This window comes from Podarcis filfolensis (assembly GCF_964270895.1).
Source record: "Podarcis filfolensis genome assembly, chromosome: 16".
Lineage (NCBI taxonomy): Eukaryota > Metazoa > Chordata > Lepidosauria > Squamata > Lacertidae > Podarcis > Podarcis filfolensis.
In genome coordinates, this window is record NC_139620.1 from 3,122,588 (window position 1) to 3,147,844 (window position 25,257).

Genomic DNA, 25,257 nt, shown 5'->3' on the forward strand with positions numbered 1-25,257 from the left:
TGTGTGTGTGTGGATGGTGTGTAGATACATGGAGTCCATAGGTTTATTCTGATTTTAGCGTGCATTTATGCTTTTACTTAGTACCTCAAACGAGATTTGGGGGGGGGGGTTTAGCAGGGAGGAAGAAACGGGTTCTGTTTGAGGGACGAAAAAAGAAGATTGGGAGTGGGCGGAGGGAGCCGCGGCCGCCTCACTCCCTTTTTCTCCTCTCTTTCTCGTCCCGCCCCTCAGGACGAAATAGTCCGGGATCACTCCGCGCCTTCCCCTCACAGAGGGCGGAGGGAAAAAGTAACAAGGCCGAGGTATGCCGCCGCCTAGAGGGCGGGAAAAGAGCGAAGCCCCGCCCCCTTCCTCCCCCTCTAAGGACGAGGCCCCGCCCTCTCCCCAAATCCCTCCAATCGCCGGCTTTCGCTTCGCCCCTCCGCGACCCCTCCCCCCTCCGCGGAACGTCTCGCTTTGTGTACGGCGCGCGCGCACTTTCTCCCTCGCTGCCCCCCCCCCAATACGCGGCTGAGGTAAAATATATATATATATAAAAAGGGGAGGAAAGCGGGCCGGTGAGGAGACGAGTGAGGGGGTGAAAAAGAGACCCGGGCGGTTCGAACCGGTTTCCAACGGTCTCCAACCGCCACCTGCGTTCCGTTGGCGGGCGCCCGCGCGCCGCCGCCGCCATGGCGCACGCGCGCTCCCCTCACACACATTCCCTTCTTCCCTCTCGCGCTGCCGCTCCCCTCCCCCCACAGCCAGCGGGTCGTGCCTTCCGTCGCGTCCGCCTCTCCCCTACATAACGGAATGGCGCCAACTCACCTTCCAGGCTCGGGCCGCCGCGGCTGCCGCCGCCGCCGCCGCTTCTGCGCCTCCCGTCTCCCTCCTCAGAGCCTCGGAGGCTTGGCGCGTCCACACTCTTAAAGGGACACGCACAGCCCTCCTCGGAGGAGAGCGGCCTAGCATGAGCTTCTACCCACACACCCCTCCCTCCCTCCCTCCAAGCTCCGGTTTATTTTTTTTTCCCCCCGTTGGAAAAAAAAATAAATAAAAAATATGGTTGCGGGTTGATACTGAAGGAACAACACACACACACACACACAAAAAGGGGTCCTGGCTGGCGGAGGGATACGGTGACGTCATTTCCCCCGTCCCGCCAAGCGGCAGGCGGATTGGCTGGGGGAGTGACGTCACTGGCAGGCTGGCACACCCTAACCCAACCTGGTGAAGTTTGTCTGAGGCATAAATTATTTGGGGTGATTTCCCCCCCCCCTCCCCTCTGGTTCCTGCCAGTGTTTTATTGGGGGGGTGTCTTTTTTTAAAAGGTATTTTCAAGCTAGAAAGGGAAGAACAGGTGGTGGGGAGAGCAGGGGATCAAGGTTGGCCATTCCCCATTGAAGCAGACATTGTGGTGCTAGCGCATCACGCCAAATATTCAGCTATTGATGCATTTGCGCTAAAATATGTTACTCATTTTTATTTTCATTTTTTTCCCTCTTTTCCAACAGATGCAAAAGTTCTGGAGGTTTGATTTGACTCTGCTGTTGGGAACTGATTGGCGCTCAAGTAGAAGCGCGGAAGGCCGCACCATTCCATCAAACGAGTGTTGAAAAGAAGCGAGGCATCAGAAATAATCCCGCCACTGGGATTTTGAAGACTGATTATTTAAATTATGCAGACATACATATAATTTTTTTAGAAGCATTTGAGATTACTCAACTACAACAAAGTCTCCGATGGATTTCAACCCATTATGTGGGCAGTCTTACTTCTCCCCGCTAGATGATCAGTTGTCTCTTGGGACATTTAATTAATTAATAACTTATTTAATAATTATTTAGTAACGTTCCAATAGTGCCTTTGCACTCAAAGAACTTACAAGACAGCTCACATCCATAACTTTTCATAACAGGATTGCCTAAAAAAACTGCAGATTACAATAAAATCATCATTCCGGTTGAAACCAGGTCCAAACAAAGCATGTGTTGAATAGCCCCCACACACCCCACCCCGAAAAAATAAATAAATGTCCAAGTGGCCTGGTGGAGACAAAAGTGTTCTAAAGTCAAAAAGAAGACGCTAATAGCATAGTTATCAAAGAGAACAGCATTTGATACAATGTGATCAGGAAAAATAAACCTGCTCCGTCACATCAGGCCAAAAAAATTGATGTCTACATAAACCTTGACTATAATGAGGGATTATGTGGGGTTTCGGAAGATTAAAAAAATTATCAGTCATTAGTTTACTTCATCGTTGGGATTGACCCAAACTTTTAAAGCCATCAAAATGGACTGAGGTCTAAGACTTCCCAGTGACTTTGGCAGAAAATCAAAATGGCACCCTTGGCTACTACAGAGGTGGACTTAGGGGAGCACCATGTGTTCGGTTGCCCTGGGCATGGAGCATTGGGGGCACCTCAACTATGAGGTAGAATGGAAGGCGAGAGGCGGGGGGCACTGAATTTTGGCATTGTGCAGGGTGCCGCAGAAATTTGAGACTCCCAAGTTCTGCCACTGGCTGCAGTAAGAATATATATAATAAGTGAAATACTGTAGTTGATGATTAGCTGACTTTTTCCAGAATCTGTCTTCTTAGAACTGGGGTCACTGTGCTTAATGATAGGACTTGATGGTAGAAATCCAAATGAGGAACATCCCTTTGTACAGTAAATAGTTTGTGGCTCCTGGGATTCTTCCTCTGAATTAATACCTGTAATTTCCTCTGTCTTGTTGACAAGACACTGAACACAGTTGTTCCTGTTGTATACGTTGAGCAAGTGCCCAGAGGCTCCGTCCTACTTGACTAAGTGTTTTAACGCTGAAGGTCTTTAGCTAGTAGTTAATTACAGCTGGATATGTAGGTGGCAAAGTGTGCTGGCTTAACACCCGTGTCTCATAACGACTTAATGGTCCCCTAGTGCAATATTACTTGGGCTGCTTTGCCACAACAGATTCTGTTAGTTGGAAATTATGAATGAAGGGCCAACAAATTTCTGTAGCTCTGGGCACTATAAAGGTGTTAAAGGTGTTTTATTATGTTTCCACAGCGAGTGGGCAATGCCACAAAGTCAACAAGTCAGCAAATTCCAGTGGATACCCAAAGTTTTATTTAAAAGCAGCAACTTCCCAGCATGTTTCAAGCAGAGGTTACGCTGTATCTGGAAATGCTTCTTTGGTTTCCCCTCAAACTAGACGGATCAGAAATACAACTTGTTTTGATAAAGATGTTGCATTGCCAAGACCTGAACTGCAGCCAAAGGTAACGCCAGCTGGCAGCAGGATCGCAACATTATCATATTGATTGCAATATGTGTAGCCCTTTATGAAAACGGCAAGAAGTTATTGGCAGCTTTAGGAGAGGCAATAAGTCTTCATCAGAACAGGTAAATATTGGTTTCCAACCTCCTGTCATGCTGTCATGTGACCAACAGAATTCAAAATGAATTCAGATGAAGGGGCAGTCTTGATTCTTAATAGATGGTGTCGCCTAAGCTGTCTCACATACCACATCCATAAAAATGATAGTATTGTGCTAGTTATGCAAAATATGTTCCCTGAGACACACATAATATATTTATTTTAAAAACATTTTGCCTGACAGGCCACTAATTCAGAGAAAACAGTATCCTGTAATGTGCTTCAATTAAAATCATTGTTAACAACGCACAGAAGCAAATAATATCATACAGATATAAATTTATATTTATTTATTGGCTTAAGTTGCAAACTGCCCTTCAGTAACAGGACTTCTGGGGGGCAGAGAATTAAAAAACCTTTCTAGCTAATTTTAAATTTCTTTAATTAATTAAAATAAGCTACCGTAGCAGAAGGGTTTGACTATTGAAATGGTTCCCCAAATTTATATATCCTATAGCGGGTAACAGATTTATTTAGTTTAACAACAACAACATCCTTTGTTCCTGAATGCTTCTGGTGTGATAACAATATTTATGAAAGTAATATTGTTTCTGATAACCGTCTGTCTCGGGAGACAATGCAAAAGTGCACCTTTGGAGGCAAGTCAAACTGTTGGAGAGTTGCAGCGCCTGCTGTGGCCGTAGAGACCAATGCGGGAGAGAGATGTTTTATTGCCGACAAGGCAGATGAAGGGGCCCATTTGTGCTGCTGCAGATGCCCCATGGCGTTTCTTCTCTCTGCCCTCCTCCCAGTGCTCATTCCTCCTCTGGTCACTGCTGCCGCTACACAACCTGTCTGTCTGTCTCCAGGCACTGCGATCACCTGCAAGGGATTCCCATACGGCGGGGTTAACGTGCTTTGCCCATGACTCACTTCCATAAAGCAGTGAGCTCAACACGCAGGCCTGGCAGACCTTCTTCATGCTATTGGTTGTGATAATAATGAGGGTGATGATGTAGTAATATTTATTTATATTTATTTAGAAGACATCTGACATATATACTCTGGTTTCTCTTCAGATTGTATAAATCTTTCACCTTTTATTTAGAAGACATCTGAAGGCAGCCCTGTTTAGGGAAACTTTTAATGTTTCATGCATTACTGTATTTTAGTGTTTTGTTGGAAGCTGCCCAGAGTGGCTGGGGAAGCCCAGCCAGATGGGCGGAGTATAAATAATATATTATTATTATTATTATTATTATTATTATTATTATTATTATTATTATTATTTGCCCTGACTTTTAGGAGAAGCCCTCTTGATACATCTTACAATAAAATTCTTAAAATGATTGGCTAAACACATAACAACAACAGCATAAGATAAAATTGAATAGGGTGCCAGCAATAAAATCAATTAACAGCTTGGTGGATTAAAAAACAAACAAACACACATTTAGAAGTCATAGGAAAGGGGCCCAAGTGAAGCTCCTGGGGGCAGAAATGCCTCACAGTACGTTAAAGTAACATATAACTAAAATCTAAAATAAAACAGTAGACCATAGTATAGACCTGGGTTGGCTAACATTGTCCTCCATATATTATTGGACTCCCAACTCCCATCAGCCCCGAAAAGCATGGCCAACAGTCAAGGGTGATGTGAGTTGTAGTTCAGCAACATCTGGAAGGACACAGGTTCGCCACCTCCTGGTCTAGACTGGTCTAGAGAGAGCACAGTTAGTTGTGTTTGTCTCTGTCTGAAATCAGTGGGGAGTGTGGTCTCAGCTATAAAATACACTTTACTGAAAGTAATACTACTACTAATAATTTATTATTTATACCCCGCCCATCTGGCTGGGCTTCCCCAGCCACTCTGGGCAGCTTCCAACAAAATATTAAAATACAGTAATGCATCAAACATTAAAAGATTCCCTAAACAGGGCTGCCTTCAGATGTCTTCTAAAAGTCTGGTAGTCGTTTTTCTCTTTGACATCTGGTGGGAGGGCGTTCCACAGGGCGGGTGCCACTACTGAGAATTCCCCCTGCCTGGTTCCTTGTAACTTGGCTTCTCACAGGGAGGGAACCGCCAGAAGGCCCTCGGCGCTGGACCTCAGTGTCCGGGCTGAACGATGGGGGTGGAGACGCTCCTTCAGATATACTAGACCGAGGCCAGTAAAGTAACTTTACCTGTTCAACATATGGATCTACTAGCTTCTAGTTGGGAAGGTAACAGCCTTAAGGATGTCTAATTGTAAACTGTAATTGTAAACTGTAAATTGTAATTGTCATATGAAATAACTGCAGCCATCATGAAATATAAATGTATTTAGTTAGTGCTGCTGCCTGCTCATCACTGATGATGCAATGTCTGCTGAAAGTGGAAGATCTCTGGAACTTACTGACTGACTGACTGACTGACTGACTGATTGATTGATTGAATTTCTTCCCCATTTTTTACCATGATGTCTCAGGGTGGGTTACAGCAAAAACATGCTATGCCTTATTTTGGGGTGACTGTCAGCCCTCGATCAGCTGAGCTTACAAATGGAGCAAATGTGTGGGATCTACAATAAAATGTTATGGTGTACCCACACTCATAGTAACAGGAGTGCAAACCTCTGGAGCAGGGGTAGCTACCATATTGGCCCGAATATAAGCCCCACCTGAATATAAGTCGCACCTTTAAAATTGGAGCGGGGGGAGAAAAAAAGAAAAAATACCCAAATATAAGCCACTCTATTCCTCGCTGCTCCTGGCTGCATACTGGGTGGGAGGAGGAGTTACGCTGCGTTGGCGGCGGCCTTTCCCCTTCCTCGCTCTCTCCCTTCCTGGCCTTGGGGGAGAGGATGGGGGACTACGCATGGGGCGGGCACCGCTTTGCGCACTCCTGGCGCTGTTTGCCCCACGCTCCTGGCTGCATACTGTAATGTCGTGAAAATAAGCCACATGTTAACTTTTCATGGTCGGAATTTGGGGGGAAAGTGAGGCTTATATTCAGGCCAATACGGTAATTTGTGACCCTCCAGGTGTTTTTGGATTTCCGTCACCTGGAGTCGACTCCAACAGCATCTAGAGGGAAAAGTGGCAGAACGAAAGAGCAATGTCTGGGAACACTTACAAAGTGACAGAACTTTCTTTTTTTTAGAGAGAAGAGTATGTGTGAGTCATATGATTTCTGTTTGATGCTGGGGATCACTGCGGGCATAACAAGTAGTGTGTTCACTTACCACTTTAAGGCATAATGCAGTCATAATTAATGTTTTTAAACTTAATTACATGAAACACAAATCATGTTTTTATTCTCACATATGACTAAAGCATTATGACACATCTTTCAGGTTCATGAAGTCTAGGCAAATAAATCCCATTCACAGAATTTTGATAATGTTGATGTTATTTGTTGGAAACATTTAAGCCAGGAATTTTCTTCTACGGTATCAACTAGTGTCGTAAACAAAATCTGCCCTTATTCCTTTATGGGGTACACAAGAGCCCTTATAGAGTCCTTTGCAAGTTCTCTATCGGTCGGAGAAAATAACAGAGGCCAACCAAAGAATATTGAGAAGCAAAGCAGCTCGTAAGCCTGATCTTTATTGAACTGTTGCAACGGGGTGCTCCCCTCACACGCAGGAAAGGAGGAGGACCCAGAACAAAGATGTTTCCGCCCTTATATAGACTTTTGGAATTGCCCACCCTGGAGTCCAAGACCACCCCCAGAAACATCATACATACGTCACAGGGGGCTGTCTAAAACAGAATCCTGAGTGTGTTGTTTATCTCCTGTCTGGCAGGTTACCTGCTTGCATTATCTGGATTTTGGCCACTCTTTTGTTGATAAAGGTAAAGGGACCCCTGACCATTAGGTCCAGTCGTGGACGACTCTGGGGTTACGGTGCTCATCTCGCTTTATTGGCCGAGGGAGCCGGCGTACAGCTTCCGGGTCATGTGGCCAGCATGACTAAGCTGCTTCTGGCGACCCAGAGCAGCGCACGGAAACGCCGTTTACCTTCCTGCCGGAGTGGTACCTACTTATCTACTTGCACTTTGACGTGCTTTCGAACTGCTAGGTTGGCAGGCGCTGGGACCGAACGACGGGAGCGCACCCCGCCGCGGGGATTCGAACCGCCGACCATGCGATTGGCACCGCGTCCCTTTTGTTGTTATAACTACTTAATTCCAGGTCACAGGCTCACCCTATTCACACCTTAAATGTGCCCTTAAGGCAGGATTTTTGAGCACAGAGACAATGGGGAGGTTTTTTAAGTTCTTCCCTCCTTGCAGAGAAACATTTGGTCAGTTTGGGAGAGTCCTGATATCAGGAATCACAAGACAGAGAAACCAGTAGGATTCAATCTCCCAGGACATTCTATACAAGATCCCAAGGTAGCTGTCTTATTACAAAAGAATTTCAGAAATAGACTGGAAAGAGAAGTTGCTGAATTGCAACTTATTACCAAACTTAAAACCATGGAGAGACCTGGTCTGAATAGAGACATTGGATTGTTATCTCATTATACATCTCACCCCTTGCTTTTTCCTGTAAGGCCAACTGTAGTCGTTAACAGTCGTCAACAGGTTTACCACGCCTATCAGCCAATCACCCATTCCCAACACCCTTCTGAGTAATACAGTGGTACCTCGGGTTACATACGCTTCAGGTTACAGAAATAATACCTCGGGTTAAGAACTTTGCTTCAGGATGAGAACAGAAATCGTGCTCTGGTGGCGCGGCAGCAGCGGGAGGCCCCATTAGCTAAAATGGTTCTTCAGGTTCAGAACAATTTCAGGTTAAGAATGGACCTTCGGAACGAATTAAGTACTTAACCCGGTACCACTGTACCCCCCCCACTATATATAAGGGTCTGCTGACTTCTGTTTCAGTGTATCTGAAGAAGTGTGCATGCACACGAAAGCTCATACCAATAACAAACTTAGTTGGTCTCTAAAGTGCTACTGGAAGGATTTTTTATTTTTATTTCCTGTACTGTTTCAGACATGTGGTTTATGTATTTATGTACGTGTTTGCCTTGTACATTTAATTTATATATATTTGAGACCTTAAATTCTTATTACAATAGTAGTGTACAATAGCCACAAATCAGTGCACAGTTAGACATGCTTATCCCATGGAAGGGAAGATTCACACTACACATCTGAGGCACGGTCAATGCATATTTAAAGCACATGATTTTCTCCAAGGTATCCTCCAAGGTGCTGTAGTGTCCCTTTCACAGAGCTAGAATTCCTAAGACCCTTAAACTACAGTTCCCAAGATTCTTTGGGGGAAGTCAAGTGCTTTAAATGTGTGCTAGGTGTTCTTTTAATGTGTGGTGGGGATCTTCCCGAAATCATTAGGGAGCGATTGAAGGTGTACAGATCTGTATGGGATTATGACCAGTGCCTCATAGAGGCGCACAGATAGATTTAATTATGAGGCCATAGGGTTGCATCAAGACTAAAGTTAGTTCCATTGAAATCAATGCAAAATGTTTGTTGCAGTTCATTCAGGTTCCATTGATACAGTGTAACTAACATGGTCTGGATCCAAACCATTAGTAAAATACCAACAAGAAACCATCCTTTTTCAGTTGATTTATTAAGTTAATTTAATTGGTTAGATCATGGGTAGGCAAACTAAGGCCCGGGGGCTGGATCAGGCCCAATTGCCTTCTCAATCTGGCTCGTGGACGGTCCGGGAATCAGCATGTTTTCATATGAGCAGAATGTGTCTTTTTATTTAAAACACATCTCTGCAGTGGCGTAGCGTGGGGGGTGCAGGGGGGGCCGGTCGCACCGGGCGCAACATCTGGGGGTTAGGGTTAGGGGGCGCAAATCCACGGGTTAGGGGGCGCAAATCCACGGGTTAGGGGGCGCAAATCCACAGGTTAGGGGGTGCAAATTACTTGCCTTGCCCCGGGTGCTGACAACCCACGCTATGCCACTGCATCTCTGGGTTATTTGTGGGACCTGCCTGGTGTTTTTACATGAGTAGAATGTGTGCTTTTATTTAAAACATCTCTGGGTTATTTGTGGGGCATAGGAATTTGTTCATTATTTTTTTTCAAAATATAGTCCCGCCCCCCACAAGGTCTGAGGGACAGTAGACCGGCCCCCTGCTGAAAATGTTTGCTGACCCCTGGGTTAGATTAATCCAATAAAACTGCTTCTGATGTATGAAAAGATGCCCAGCATCAATTGGATGATGATGATGATCATAACATCAACAACAATAGTAATAGTAATGATGGTGATGATAGTGTATAGACTATAATAATGATGGTGATAATGATGTAAGTATGATGTATGGAAGTGAGAGCTGGACCATAAAGAAGGCTGATCGCCGAAGAATGGATGCTTTTGAATTCTGGTGCTGGAGGAGACTCTGGAGAGTCCCATGGACTGCAAGAAGATCAAACCTATCCATTCTGAAGGAAATCAGCCCTGAGTGCTCACTGGAAGGACAGATCCTGAAGCTTTGGCCACCTCATGAGAAGAGAAGACTCCCTGGAAAAGACCCTGATGTTGGGAAAGATGGAGGGCACAAGGAGAAGGGGACGACAGAGGACGAGATGGTGGGACAGTGTTCTCAAAGCTACCAGCATGAGTCTGACCAAACTGCGGGAGGCAGTGGAGGACAGAAGTGCCTGGCGTGCTCTGGTCCAGGGGGTCACGAAGAGTTGGACACGACTAAACGACTAAACAACAAATGATGTAAGTATATTGTTATGTACTGAGTTGAATAGGATCCAAACTGCAGCAGTCTGATTGGTCCTAGAACAATAGGATCCAAAAGGCAGCAGTCTGATTGGTCCTAGAACAATAGGATTCAGAATGCAGCAGTCTGATTGGTCCTAGAACAATGCAGCAGTATGATTGGTTGGCAGGAACCACCCAATCATGCTCCAGATAGAAGTGAATCCACAACCTGATTGGCTTACAGTAGAATTCCGGAATTAGCCAATTATGTGCAGCCCATTGTGTAAATAATGTATATAAAGCAGATGCTTTGAGGGGACATTCATTCATTCCTCCTCACCACTATGAGCTGAATAAAGAGCATGAAATCACTTTGCGACTCTGAGTATATTTCAGTAGTGTATAGACTATAATAATGATGGTGATAATGATGTAAGTATATAGACTAGTAGAGGGAGGCTGGGCAACTCAGCTAGTTTGGGTGAGAGATTTGCAGCAATACATTTCCTAGAATCTTTTTCATTCCACCTATTGTTATAATAATTTTGTGACTAAGGACCGGTGTCTGAGTTTACTTTCTTCTTCTCTACCAGTGCCTTTTCTTCCTGTATTGTATCTTTCTAATGGTAAGCTTAAAGCAATGACAATCTCATTTCCAATCTTTGTAAGTCACCCTGGGAGCCACTTTCAGTCGAAAAGTGGAATGTGAATGCTTTAATTAATTATAAAAGCAACAGATAGCAAACATGATATCTTCTGCCATGCAGGAGAGTATATCTCTTCTAAGAGTTTGCCTTCAACACATACTCTGATAGTGATACAAAATAAGCTTTCTGCAGTAGATCAGCAACGGATTAAAGAAGCCAGTAAAATTAGAAGCATTTATAATGTATATCCCCTTCTACAAGCTTTCCTCAGTCTTTAATCGAAGACCCTATTCCCAGATCACAACGTGTTCCCACGGTTTCACCTTTCCTGCTTTTTGAGGACTCTGGTATTTTCTAGCTTTTTAAAAAAATTGTTTTCCAAATTTAAGCCTAAACCCCCACAACAAATTCTATTATGTGCTATAGTCCAATTTATTCCCAATCTTTAAACTGCAAAAAAATCAAAACCACAACCATAAAACATGGAGCGATAATTTCCAAATTTTTACATACATTTTTAAATTGATTTCAAATATTTCTGATTATCTAAAGTAAAAAATGGACACACTTTTTAAAATATCTCAGAAGGGCATTCAGAGCTGCTAATGTCATTAAATAAGTGCACTTTTATGAGCATTTACCACCACAAAGCATTTAGGTTTCTGCAAATGGAATAGAAAGCAAGACCCCAGAAGATGACAGTTAATGGGATAGAGATTAATAAAATGTGTATCGCATATTCTTGCCTTTTAAAATTAACATAAGAAATGGAGAGATGCATGAAAGAAGACATGACAAATAAAAGGATAAGATTATTCCTTCTTTCAGCTGTGAAATCCTAGAGGACATTTGTTCCTTGGCCACTCGAATCCAGAGATAACCAAATTACAGGACTGTAGTTGTGTTACATGCACAACATTTGTCATGGGCATATTTAACAGGATTTCCTTTGGTCAACGTAAGAAGAGCAGGCTAGGTCAGGCTAGTGGCGGCCTATGTAGTCCAGGACGCAAGGGAGAAATGTGCTAAGAGGAAGGCACGCTTGGCAAATCCACACCATGATCAACTCCCGCCCAGAAACCAATGTCCCCACTGTGGAAGGATGTGTGGATCCAGAATTGGCCTCCACAGCCACTTACGGACTCACTGTTAAAACCATGTTTATGGACCAAAGACTTTGGGTATAATATACAGTTAAAAGATTGGGGAAAATTGTGGAAAGAAGGATTAAAGAACTGCATGCAATGCCTTAAAAGAAAATGTGATGAAAATGATGTACAGGTGGTATATTACTCCTGTGAAATTAGCTAAAATGTATAAAGTTAGTAATAAATGTTGGAAATGTAAAGAAAAAGAAGGAACATTTTATCACGTGGTGGGAATGTAAAAAAGTGAAAAAGTTATGGGAAATGATATATAATGAGATGAAAAAGATGTTGAAATATACATTTATTAAGAAACCAGAAGTATTTTTACTTGGCATTGTAGGAGATGATATAAATAGAAAGGATTGTTTTTATATGCTATGATGGCGGCAAGAATATTACTGGCACAAAAATGGAAGCAAGAAGAATTACCGACAAAAGAAGAATGGAGGATGAAATTGATGGACTATGCAGAATTAGATAAATTAACAGGAAGGATTCGAAACTTGCGGGACCAGAGATTCTCAGAAGACTGGAGTAAATTTACGAACTATTTGAAAAGCGACTGTGATGAACAGATTACGCTAGTAGGTTTGCAAGAAGTTTTGTAAGATGAATTATTTGAAATATTGCAAGAAAGATAATGAGGAGAATTATTAGTTAAGGACAATTAAAGGTAATGTGAAGTTAAGAAATGCATAATAAGTGATAAAGAACGAAAAATCATCAGAGGTGTTGACCGAAGTCTAAAAATATTGTATAAGAGGAGAAGTTACGTTGTAAGACTGTTGGAACTGATATGTTAAAAAATTAATAAAAATGTGTGTATGTTTGTGTGTGTATGTGTGTATGTACCGTATTTTTCGCCCTATAGGACGCACTTTTCCCCCTCCAAAAATGAAGGGAAAATGTGTGTGCTTCCTATGGAGCGAATGCAGGCTTTTGCTGAAGCCTGGAGAGCGAGACGGGTCGGTGCGCACCGACCCCTCTCGCTCTCCAGGCTTCAGGAAGCTATACGCAAGCCGTGGGAGAGCTGCACGAAGTCGCACAGCTCTCCCACGGCTTTTGGAGAGCTGCCTGCACCCCGAAGCCTGGGGGCGCGCTGAGCTCAGCACCCCCCAGGCTTTGGGCTTCGTGCAGCTCTCCCACGGCTTGTGGAGAGCTGCCTGTTCTGGGGGCTGGGGTCGGGGGAAGCTCGGGCTTCCCCCGACCCAGCCCCACGCCTGGAGGGGAAATAATTTTTTTTTCTTTATTTCCCCCCAAAAAAACTAGGTGCGCCCTATGGGCCGGTGCACCCTATGGGCCGAAAAATACGGTATATAGTGGTATCTCGGGTTAAGAACTGAATTTGTTCTGGAGGTCCGTTCTTAACCTGAAACTGTTCTTAACCTGAAGCACCACTTTAGCTAATGGAGCCTCCTGCTGAATTCTGTTCTCATCCTGAAGCAAAGTTCTTAACCCAAGGTAATATTTCTGGGTTAGCGGAGTCTGTAACCTGAAGTGTATGCAACCTGAAGCGTCTGTAACCCAAGGTACCACTTATATGTATGTATATATGTGTGTGTGTGTGTGTATATAACCGTGTTTATGGAAGACAATCTTACTTTTCTACGAGGGATCGCCAAGGATGTAGTCCAGCATCCTGTTCTCACAGGGGCCAGCTAGATGCCAAGGGGAAACCCAAAAGCAGGACCTGTGCACAACAACACAACTCTCTCTCCTCCTGTGGGTTCCAGCAACTGGCATTCAGAGATCTACTGCCTCTGACAGGGGAGGGAGAGCCTAGCCATTGGGCTTAATAGCCACTGATAGCTTTACCCTCCATGAATTGGTCTAGCCCTCTTTTAAAGCCATAGCTCTCTTGGTAGAGCATGAGACACTTAATCTCAGGGTCAGGGGCTGGAGCCCCACGTTGGGCAAGAGACTCCTGCGTTGCAGGGGGTTGAACTAGATGACCCTTGTGGTTCCTTCCATCTCTACCGTTCTACGATTCTAAGTTGGTGCCCATCAGTATCTCTGGTGGGAGTGTCAGATGCTGGGGGTGGTTGCTTGTGAGTAACCAGGCAGGACCCCGACCTGTCTTTTACAGGTTTTATTGTGCAAACTATTTACAGTGCAGATCTACCAAGTTCATGTCCGTCTCAGTCACTTGCATAATCCGGGAGTGGCCCCTTCCGGCTTCTCTCCCAACATAAGAACTTTGGCACCCAAGGCTCCTCCTCCCCTCCTTACGTTTCACCCCTCTGCGCAAGCTGGGCGACGGAAGTGGCGTGCGTCCCTCCTGGCCAGCCTGGCCAGGTGAGGCGCTGGGGCTCTCAGCAGCATCCTGGAGCCCTTTCCTTCCAGCCTGGCCAGGTGAGGCGCTGGGGCTCTCTGCATCATCCTGGAGCCCTTTCTTTCGAGCCTGGCCAGGTGAGGCCCTGGGGCTCTCTGCATCATCCTCAAGCCCTTTCCTTTGAGCCTGGCCAGGTGAGGCGCTGGGGCTCTCTGCATCATCCTGGAGCCCTTTCTTTCGAGCCTGGCCAGGTGAGGCCCTGGGGCTCTCTGCATCATCCTCAAGCCCTTTCCTTCCAGCCTGGCCAGGTGAGGCGCTGGGGCTCTCTGCATCATCCTTGAGCCCTTTCCTTCGAGCCTGGCCAGGTGAGGCGCTGGGGCTCTCCTCAGCATCCTCGAGCCCTCTCCTCGCTTGGCTGGCCCCTTCCCTCTCTTCTCCGCTGGAGGTGTGGCTTTTCCCACCTCTGGAAGAGGAACTGATCCTCAGGCCTTCCAAGGCTCTCTGTATCCCAACGGCCCCCCTGCCTCCCTCCCCTGTTCCGATGGCAGTCCCCTGACAGGGAGCATATTCCATAGTTTAACCATGAGGTGCGTGAAAAAGTCCTTCCTTCTGTCTGTTCTGAATTACCTTCCATAGTTCCAGTTACAGATAGGTAGCCGTGTTGGTCTGCCATAGTCAAAACAAAACAAAAAAATTCCTTCCAGTAGCACCTTAAAGATCAACTAAGTTAGTTCTTGGTATGAGCTTTCATGTGCATGCACACTTCTTCAGATACACCGAAACAGAAGTTGCCAGATCCTTCTATATAGTGAGAAGGTGGGGAGGGGTATTACTCAGAAGGGTGGTGGGAATGGGTGATTGGCAGATAGCTGTGATGAGCCTGTTGACGACTCTTAACGACTGCAATAGGTCTTACAGGAAAAAGCAAGGGGTGAGAAGGTGAAAAATCCTTCTCACTATATAGAAGGATCTGGCAACTTCTGTTTCGGTGTATCTGAAGAAGTGTGCATGCAGACGAAAGCTCATACCAAGAACTAACTTAGTTGGTCTTTAAGGTGCTACTGGAAGGAAAACAATTTTTTTTGTTCTGAATTACCTTGACATTCAGAATCATTTGATGTCTAGAGCTTTGAGAGAGAAGAAAAACCACCCGTTCACTTTTCCCATGCCATTCAGAATTTTTATATACACCTATCATGCTGCCCCCTCCTTGCCTTTTCTCTAAACTAAGAAGTCCCCCACCCACCCCAAGTTGTCACTTTCCCTCACTGGGGAGTTGCTCTGCTCCCTTGATGGTTTTGGGTTCCCTTTTTCAGAACCTTTTTCCAACTCTGCAATGTTCTTCCTCAGGTGAGGCAGCCAGAACTGTACACAGTATTCCAAGTGCACACCATAGATTTATACAGTGGTACCCCGGGTTAATAGGGACGCGGGTGGCGCTGTGGGTTAAACCACTGAGCCTAGGACTTGCCGATCAGAAGGTTGGCGGTTCGAATCCCCACGAGGGGGTGAGCTCCCGTTGCCCGGTCCCTGCTCCTGCCCACCTAGCAGTTCGAAAGCACGTCAAAGTGCAAGTAGATAAATAGGTACCCCTCCAGCGGGAAGGTAAACGGTGTTTCTGTGCGCTGCTCTGGTTCGCCAGAAGCGGCTTAGTCCTGCTGGCCACATGACCCAGAAGCTGTACGCCGGCTCCCTCGGCCAATAAAGCGAGATGAGCGCCGCAATCCCAGAGTCGGTCACGACTGGACCTAATGGTCAGGGGTCCTTTACCTTGGGTTAAGAACTTAATTCGTTCTGGAGGTCCGTTCTTAACCTGAAACTGTTCTTAACCTGAAGCACCACTTTAGCTAATGGGGCCTCCCGCTGCCGCCATGCAATTTCTGTTCTCATCCTGAAGCAAAGTTCTTAACCTGAGGCAATATTTCTGGGTTAGCAGAGTCTGTAACCTGAAGCGTCTGTAACCCGAGGTACCACTGTATTGTTATGATTTCAGGGAACCCCTGGAGTCTTGCACCGCTCGGAGCCTGGGGTGGCACACAACCATATGTTGTACTGAGGCAGAACTGGGCATCCGTTGCGCTTCTTGGCACAACTCACAACTTGGCTGCTTTCGCAACCCCTCCGGAGCCTGCCAGCGGTTGCTTTGCACCTGACATGCAAGCAAAATGGTGTTTCTTTTTTAATTAAAAAAAAACTGCCCCGTTTGCCTGTTAGTTTCAAAACTGCCCTGTCAGCTCAGGCATGCGCTGGCTGGCGGGTTGCATTTTGCAACACCACCTCGAGCCAAGAGTTTTTGCTAAACTCCACTTGCTTGCTTCCTTTCCTCTCCAGCCCAGGAACCCAAGATGTTTTTTTCTGCCTTCTGAAACTAGAGTTGGATCTCATCCTGAACTGCGTCTCTGTGTGGGGGAAATAAACACCATCCAAGCCAGGGAACAAATCTGTCCTTTGTGGCTTACTGAAAGTGAGGGAAACTACTGGATTTTGACCCTGAATCCCTCCTCCCACTTCAGCCTCTCCTCCTTCCAGTTGCCTCCTCTAACAGCTTCTTTTCACTCAACACTCCCCTTCTCCGCCCATTCAGCTGGTATATATAGCCCTGCAGAGCAGATCTCAGAGTCTGTGCGCCTCCTTTTTGCTGCTGAATTCTTCAGAATCTGGAAAAAGGGAGAAGCAGAGGACTCCAGTATGGGTAAGAGAATAACCACCTCTTTCTGCTTTTCACCCAGCTGTGTGATCTGTGGGAAAGCTGAGCTTGCCCTCCTTCTGCTTTCTATGTAGCTCCCAGCTCTAACATGCTCCAGTTTTACGGTTTTTTGCTCTGCAATCCTGTACACACAACCCACACGCCTCCAAGCAGTGGCGTAGCGTGGGTTGTCAGCACCCGGGGCAAGGCAAGTAATTTGCGCCCCCTAACCCGTGGATTTGCGCCCCCTAACCCGTGGATTTGCCCTAACCCCAGATGTTGCGCCCGGTGCGGCCGGCCCCCCCTGCACCCTCCACGCTACGCCACTGCCTCCAAGTTTACATCTTGGAGGGTTGAAAGTGTTTGTGTGTGTGCGTGTTTTTTGCTTTTCTTTTGCAGCTTAACCAGCCCAACTTGTGGGCGCTGGTATGGTTTCAATTGCAGAACCTTTCCATGCGGTCTCTGGTTTGGGTTGCAACTTCATGCATGTTTCCTCGGGAGTAAAGCCTTGTGGAACTCCAAGAGAGGTTTGCTTTTAGGTAAACGTGCCCGTCTTAAGCGGACTGCGCAACTTTTATCCCCGCAGGGGCAGTCTGGAGAGTACATTCCATAGAAATCCATGGGGCTTCCAGGAAAATACGCTCTCCAAGTACAATATTTTCTTATAAATACACAACCTCATTATTTAATATGCTGATGACAGGACGTTAGCTGAAAGGCTAGCGATTACCTTAAAAGAACTGATTTGACTGGTTCAGCAGGTTTTGCTGGCATCCGTCTGTCTCGGGAGACAGTGGAAGAGTCACCATTGGGGCTAAGTCAAACCGTTGGAGAGTTACAGCGCTTGCTGCGGCTGTAGAGAACAATACAGGAGAGACATGTTTTATTGCAGCCGGGGCAGATAAAGGCACCCAGTTTTGCTGCTACAGGTACACCATGGCTTTTTATTCTCTCTGCGCTCCTCCCAGTGGTCATTCTCCTCTGGTCATTGCTGTGGATTCAGCAGGTTTACTCTTATGGATTCTAACCTCACAGATACAGAATCAGAGGCTTGAAAGAGACCCATGAATATCATTTAGCAGGTTCCCCCAAATCTGGGTCTCCAGATGTTTTCGGACTACAGTTCCCATCATCCCTGACCACTGGTCCTTCTAGCTAGGGATGGTGGGAGTTGTAGTACAAAAACAGTGGGAAACCCAAATGTGGGAAACTGTGGTCTAGATCGATGCACCAGAACCTATGACATTTTAAATTTGACATAAATATGTGTGGGTACACACACACACACACACACACACACACACACACCTACAGACATGTAGGTTAAATAAAACATGTTTCCTCAAAAATACGTTTTTTTGTTTTTGTTTTACTGAGGCTTACTTCCAAGTAAGTATGTTTAGGATTGAGCTTTAATATTTTTCATAGCCTGTGAGCAGTAATTCCACTTTGAAACCCCTGCCCAGTCCTATGCATGTTTACGTGGAGATAAAGTTTCAATGTTTTCCAACAGAGTGTTCTCCTTTTTTGCTTCTATCTTGCATAGAGAGAACTATGGGCAAATCTGCATAAGTAGTGAGATTTTAGGGCCAGCAGATGAATTGCGCAAGGTGCCACTGGAATGGAGAGACAGCCCTTTTGAAAGTCCAAATACAAAATCTGGAAGATCTGGAAAATGCAGACTGGTCATGCACCATTATCTGTTTGTGCCCTGCTTTTCCAAAAGCCAGCCTAAAACACCTAACAACACGATATAAAATTGTATACAACCATATCAAAAGAGAATCAAACAATCTGGAAAGTGAATAAAAGTGAGACAATAAGCCTATAAACAATTCGCAGAGCAGACTCACAATGGTGGAGGGGATCTTAAAGTTAACCTTGTCCAACCCCAGTCTGACTTTTTGATACTGGGAAAGATGGCAAAACAGCTTGTAAAGTGATCAGTTTGTTCATGCATGATTAGTAGGAGCAAGCATGGATTTCTTCGGAATAAATCCTGGCTGGTTAATCTTGTCTCTCTCTTTTCAAAAATCAGGTTATTCTAGGAATGCACCAAGAACCTGATTAGTATCTTGTGGGAATGCTGTGGACATAAGTTATCTTTGCTTCAGCAACGCATTTGACAAAGACCCCCATAATATTTTGTTTAGCAAACTGGCTAAATGTGGGCTAGATGACTGTGGTCATCAGTGCTTCTTCATCAAACTGGAGGAAGGTTTTCACTGGGAGTGCCACGCAGCTGTCCTGGGCCCAGAAATTGTTTAAAAAAATTGTTAGTGACTCAGATGAAAGGGTGAAGGGAATCTTTATCAAATCTGTGGACTGACACAAAGCTGAGAGGAGTAGTGAATGCTGGGATAAAATTCTGGCATTACTGTACTTTGATAGAATGGAAATTCAGCAGTGGTAGATGCATTTAAAAAGGGATGCGGGTGGCGCTGTGGGTTAAACCACTGAGCCTAGGGCTTGCCAATCAGAAGGTCGGCGGTTCGAATCCCCATTATGGGTGAGCTCCTGTTGCTCGGTCCCTGCTCCTGCCAACCTAGCAGTTCGAAAGCACGTCAAAGTGCAAGTAGATAAATAGGTACCACTCCGGTGGGAAGGTAAATGGCGTTTCCGTGCGCTGCTCTGGTTCGCCAGAAGCGGCTTAGTCATGCTGGCCACATGACCCGGAAGCTGTATGCCGGCTCTCTCAGCCAGTAAAGCGAGATGAGCGCCGCAACCCCAGAGTCGTCTACGACTGGACCTAATGGTCAGGGGTCCCTTTACCTTTACCTTAGATGCATTTAGGCAAAAACCAAACAAACAAGTATACAATGGGAAATACCAGGCTTGGAAGCAGAACATGTGAAAATGATTGTGGGATTATTCAATCGCAAGCTGAGCCAGCCATGTAACACTGCTGCAAAAAAGGCAAATTCCATTTTAAGCTGCACTGATAGAATCACCGTTTCCAAGGCACGGAAAGTAACCACTCCACTTTAGTCTGTGCGACTGGAGGGCTGTGTCATTTTATGGGCAATTAAAATATCTCCAAACTGAAAAGTGAGTTGCTGCAATTTGGATATATCGCTTTAGTTTATTGCTATGATAAGGCCATCTGACACCAGTCGTCTCCTCTTTGCCTTCTTTTGCTTAATCTGTTACTTATTAAATCAAATATACTGCTTTGGGACTTGTTCAGCCCAAATTCCAGTTGAGCCCAAATTCCAGCTCCACTGGCTTGCTGCAGGAAATTCAACTCAAAAAGCGTCTTTTACAGGACAGTTCTAGACATGCCTACTTTGAGTTCAGCCCCACTGAGTTCAATAGGGCTTACTTCCAGGTAAATGTGTGTAGGCTTGTAGCCTTGAAGACTTAAAGATAAGCCAAAAAAGAAAAGAAAAGCCTGCAGCTCATAAAACTCGATAAGCTGAGATGAAGCAAACACATTACAAGGGTTTTTATGTATCATAAAAACCGTTGACTGCACTAGGGAGTTTTGAAATGGATCCTGAAAAAACCCAAGAGGGAAAGAACATTGTGAAATTTGGAGCAAAATGTTGGCAGACCCAAGGCCAAAGTGATGGGCAGCTTATGAAGAGGCCACATTTATCCACTTCTTAGTCTCATGTTTAACTGTGACCAATGGCCATTAACCAAGACTTGTGGCTACCCACCATATTTTTTTTTTGCAACAAATTCCATGCATTAATTTGGCGTTGGGTGAAAAAATATATCCATCCTTTGTTTAGAATCTGCTGCAAATTAATTTTGTAGACTTCTGGAGTCAGGTAGCACCTTGGCAATCTTCTGGTGTAAACCTCTATTTAAGGCAGGATCTGAAATGATCTCTTTCAGCTTCTGCCTTCTGGAAGAAGGTACAGGGTTATAAAGACTAGGACTAGCCGCCTGAGAAACAGTTTCTACCCAAATGCAATTCTGGTTTTAAACGCAGTATAAGGAGTCTCTATAGGAGTATATTGTATTTTAAAATGGGGTTTCAGAGTTTTTAGGGGTTTTTGAATGTCTTATGTAGATTTTTCAATTTCATTGTTCTGTATGGGACAATGACAATAAAGATAACGTATCGTAAATGCAGATTCTCACAATGCTGGCCTCACTAAAGTAAAGGTAAAGGGACCCCTGACCATTAGGTCCAGTCGTGGCAGACTCTGGGGTTGCGGCGCTCATCTCGCTTTATTGGCCGAGGGAGCCGGCGTACAGCTTCCGGGTCATGTGGCCAGCAGGACTAAGCCGCTTCTGGCAAACCAGAGCAGCGCACGGAAATGCAGTTTACCTTCCCGCTGGAGCGGTACCTATTTATCTACTTGCACTTTGACGTGCTTTCGAACTGCTAGGTTGGCAGGAGCAGGGACCGAGCAGCGGGAGCTCACCCCGTCACGGGGATTCGAACCGCCGACCTTCTGATCGGCAAGTCCTAGGCTCTGTGGTTTAACCCACAGCGCCACCTCTGCTTAACTACCTCCAGATTCTAGTGCTATGGTGAGAAAGATAAAAGCTTTTCTCTGGATCCACTTCACACACACACACACACACACACACACAATATCACGTCACACAGCAACAGGTTTGGCCGCTGAACTAAAACATGGGTGCACCTTGCAACTTTCCCCAAGACAGATTGCAACTTACAGGAGTCCTGCAGCAAGGGCAGGACATTTTTGGAAAACGTTATCTTTGAATAGCTTCCCCACCCTGACAATCTCCAGATAACTGTTTTGCTGCAACTACAGCCCCCGCCCTGACCACTGGCCATGCTGGCTGGGGCTGATGGAGTTCGGAGGGCACCACGTCGGGGAAGGCTGGCCTCGGATGTTTTACAATGACCCCAGGTCAGGCTCTTTGGGTCGGCGCCCGATCTCTTGCGTGACAGCAGCTGCCTAAGAGGCTTAACAGAACACTCCTAAAAAATACAATTTAGAGTGTGGGGTGTGTTTAGCACAAGTCGCTGTTGGGTGCCAAAAATTCCATTTTCACTCCAGTGCCAAGTTTGTCCATTCCAGAGCTTCATGTTGTTTACACCCATTTCTTGGATCTCAACCAACCTTAAAAGTGGAACTGCTGTGTGGATCTACCCCAGCTGTGAGCCCACAGCCCTACACTGGCAGCTTTCTCCAGTGTAGCCATGCAGAGAGCTAGCAAGAAGAACCTCGCTAGGTCAGGCCTGTTAACGGAGAAATCTGAGGGCTTCCTTGGACAAAAAACAAGGACCCCAGCCAGGAATACCAGAGCAAAACAGCAGCCTGTAGGCTTGGTCTTGATTGAAGACTGTCGTGACAGGACTCCCACCTGCCACCAGGTGGAACAAGATGGAAGCCCTGAACAAAAGAGCCCCCAAACTTTTATTTGCTGCTAATCCCCATGTTACACCCTCCCAAACTACATCACTCATACATCACGGTTACATCACGAAAGGGGAGGTCTGGCGGCAGGAATCTGAGCATCCTGGACCCTGCCCCATGGTTCCCCTTGCCCCCCACCAAACACCCATCAAGTGTAACAAAAGAGATATTTACATTTCCCTGTTTCCCAGCCAAGTTAATCACACCCTTTTGTCTTCATCTGGGTTTGTTGTTTCTGGAATGGCTACCTGTCTGGCACTCAGGTATCAGGATGCCAGGAATTATCACTCAGGCAGAGGGGCTGCTGAGGAGCTGAGCTCATGTGTCTATATGAATTTCTGAAGTTTGCCCAGTGAGCCGGTACATAGAGACATTTATCAGTGAATTCTTACATTTGGTATCGTGCAGCAAAGGCCCTTTGATTTATAGGAAGAAACTGTGATGAAGTGTTTCGTGGGGACAAATCACAAAAGTCACAAAAGTGATTGTGCTGGTTTTGGTAGTGGGCTGCGTGTGCCTGATATCTTCTGGAGGGGCAACCCCCCCAACCTATACATAAATTCCTGCAACAGGCCCAAGGTTCACATAGTAGCCCAGTGTCCTCTTTCCCGCAATGTGATATTCCCAATGGCCAGCCCTTCCATTAGACAGTGTGAGGCAGCTGCCTCGGGTGGAAGATCCTCAGGGATGGGGTGGGGTGAGGCAAGAGCTCCCTCATGCTTACTGAGCAACCTCATCTAGTGCTTTGGCTTAGAATCACAGAGTTGCAACCTTTGCATATTATCAGCACCATTCTCTAACCAACTATCCAGCCTTAGCATTGAAGGAAGTTTCCGCTGCCAGGCTTGTGGATGCGCAAAGGGTGGAATGGACCTATTTGATACAAACTTTGGAGGATTCTAATTGCTATAGTCCTGAGGGCTAGAAACATGTGTTATAAACAAAAATTGCCCTTTTCCCTTATGGGGTACCCAAGAGCCCATATAGAGTCCTTACGTAGGTTCCCTATTGGTAGGAGAAAAGAACAGAGGCCAACCAGAGAATATCGAGAAGCAAAGCAAAGCAGCTCGTAAGCCTGATCTTTATTGATCTGTTGCAACAGGGTCCTCACTCCCCACATGAAGGAGGGAGGAGGAACCCCAAACAATGACGCGCAAAGCCTTATATGGACTTTTGAAATTGCCACCCTGTAGATGAAGACCGAGGGACATGGGTGGAGCAGTGGGTTAAACCACAGAGGCCTGGCCAGATGGGCGGGGCATAAGTAATAAATTATTATTATTATTATTATTATTATTATTATTATTATTATTATTTATTTCTAATTTTAAAAGAAAGAAAGTTAAGGTGTGCAGGAAGTTGAATTCTGCACTGGGAGTCATTCTTTACTCCCTGCATTCCCCTGTCCCAAGATAGCAAACTAAAGACATTCAATCACATTAACACTCGATTGGGAGCCGCCCAGAGTGGCTGGGGAGACTCAGCCAGATGGGCAGGCTATAAATAATAAATTGTTGTTGTTGTTCAAACAAAAAGCCTGGGAATATATCCAGGAAAGGCATCTTTTGGGACCAGCAAAACTGTCACCTGCTGATCTTTCAACCATTTCAATTTGCAGCGAAATGCGGAGAGTGCGGCCCTGGATACAAAACACCTTTGGACGCTATGAAAGGTAAGGGGCCAGGGTCTTTGTGGCCACTTTATTTTTATTACAAGCATGCCTGTATCTTGCCAACTTTCCAAGGAGTTCAGAGCAAGCTTGCGTACCCGAACAGCACAAGCGACCCACAATTTATTTTTTTGCCAGTCCCAATTGCTGGCTACTGTTTGTGTTTGCCAACAACCCTGTACTGGGGGAAAAACCAGTGCCTTGTCTGTGTCATCGTACGGGGATTTGAAAGTAGTGCTTGCTCTGCTTCCCCACTGCTTGTTCCTTTTGTGTAGTTCCTGTTCTAGGTTGTAAGTCTGTGGGCTGGGATTCCCTTGTTTATAACTTGTGTGCAGCTTAGGAACAGTTTCTAAATGAGAAACAAGAGCATGGTGAAATCCAATCTACCCATTGGTCCACTGAGTTCAGTAATGTTTATACGCTGATTGGCAGTGGCTCTCCAGCGATTCAGCCGGTGATCTTTCTCTTTCTTATATATATATAGTATTTTTATTGATACTTGTACAAAAATGCATACCTGTCACAAAAATATAATACACTGAAATATCTAAAAAAAGAACAGAGGCAGGAAGAATATGAAGAAGAAAGAAAGAAAAAGGAAGGAAGGAAGGAAGGAAGGAAGGAAGGAAGGAAGGAAGGAAAAGCTTGGGAAAAGAGAAAAGAAAAATATATAAAAAAAGATTTCTAGTTCTCTGTCCTTCACCTAAACATATTATTCGCTCATTCTGTCGTCTATAAACCAGTACTTTTTCCATCTTCGAATCCAGATATTACAAGTTCATTTTCTCTTTCATGCAAAAAGTCCATAAGAAGTTTCCAGTCCTGAGTAAATGTCAATAATTATTTTTTCTCTAATTAAACACATTACCTTTGCCATCTCAGCCAAGTCCATTAGTTTTATCAGCCATTCATCTATAGTGGATAGGGCTGTATCTTTCCATCTTTGTGCATATAACAATCTCGCCTCTGTAATCTTACATTGGAGTGAACTTCCATCGTCCTTTTCCAGTTGTGTCTCCATTAAACCTCAAATAAAGAGTTCTGGCTTCAATTGAATACTAAGCTTTAAAATCTACTGCATCCATGTATTTGTATCCTTTCCCCCCTCCTTTTTACATGTCCACCAAGCATGATAAAATGTCCTTTGCGTTCTGGGCATTTCCATTAAACATTGGAAACACCTTTATACATTCTAAATAGTTTAAAAAGGTAAAGGGACCCCTGACCATGAGGTCCAGTCGTGGCCAACTCTGGGCTTGCGGCGCTCATCTCGCTTTATTGGCCGAGGGAGCCGGCGTACAGCTTCTGGGTCATGTGGCCAGCATGACTAAGCCGCTTCTGGCGAACCAGAGCAGCGCACGGAAACGCCGTTTACCTTCCCACCAGAGCGGTACCTATTTATCTACTTGCACTTTGACGTGCTTTCGAACTGCTAGGTGGGCAGGAGCAG

At 45.4% G+C, this 25,257-nt stretch overlaps 2 protein-coding genes across 3 annotated transcripts in view; one reads left to right on the plus strand and one right to left on the minus strand.

Moving 5' to 3' along the window:
* The window catches only part of POGZ (pogo transposable element derived with ZNF domain), a 38,742-nt gene extending 37,765 nt beyond the window's left edge, over window positions 1–977 (minus strand). For both annotated transcript variants that reach the window (XM_083590960.1, XM_083590958.1), the window contains exon 1: window positions 808–977. The gene's annotated coding sequence lies outside the window, so the exon portion shown is untranslated. The remainder of the gene's footprint in view (window positions 1–807) is intronic.
* Window positions 978–16,455: 15,478 nt separating this feature from the next.
* The window catches only part of LOC310751685 (methanethiol oxidase-like), a 32,882-nt gene continuing 24,080 nt past the window's right edge, over window positions 16,456–25,257 (plus strand). Inside the window, exons 1-2 of the mRNA XM_083591142.1 lie at window positions 16,456–16,796; window positions 23,757–23,810. Coding sequence (XP_083447268.1) covers window positions 16,793–16,796; window positions 23,757–23,810 — 58 coding nt within the window. The 5' untranslated portion in view covers window positions 16,456–16,792. The remainder of the gene's footprint in view (window positions 16,797–23,756; window positions 23,811–25,257) is intronic.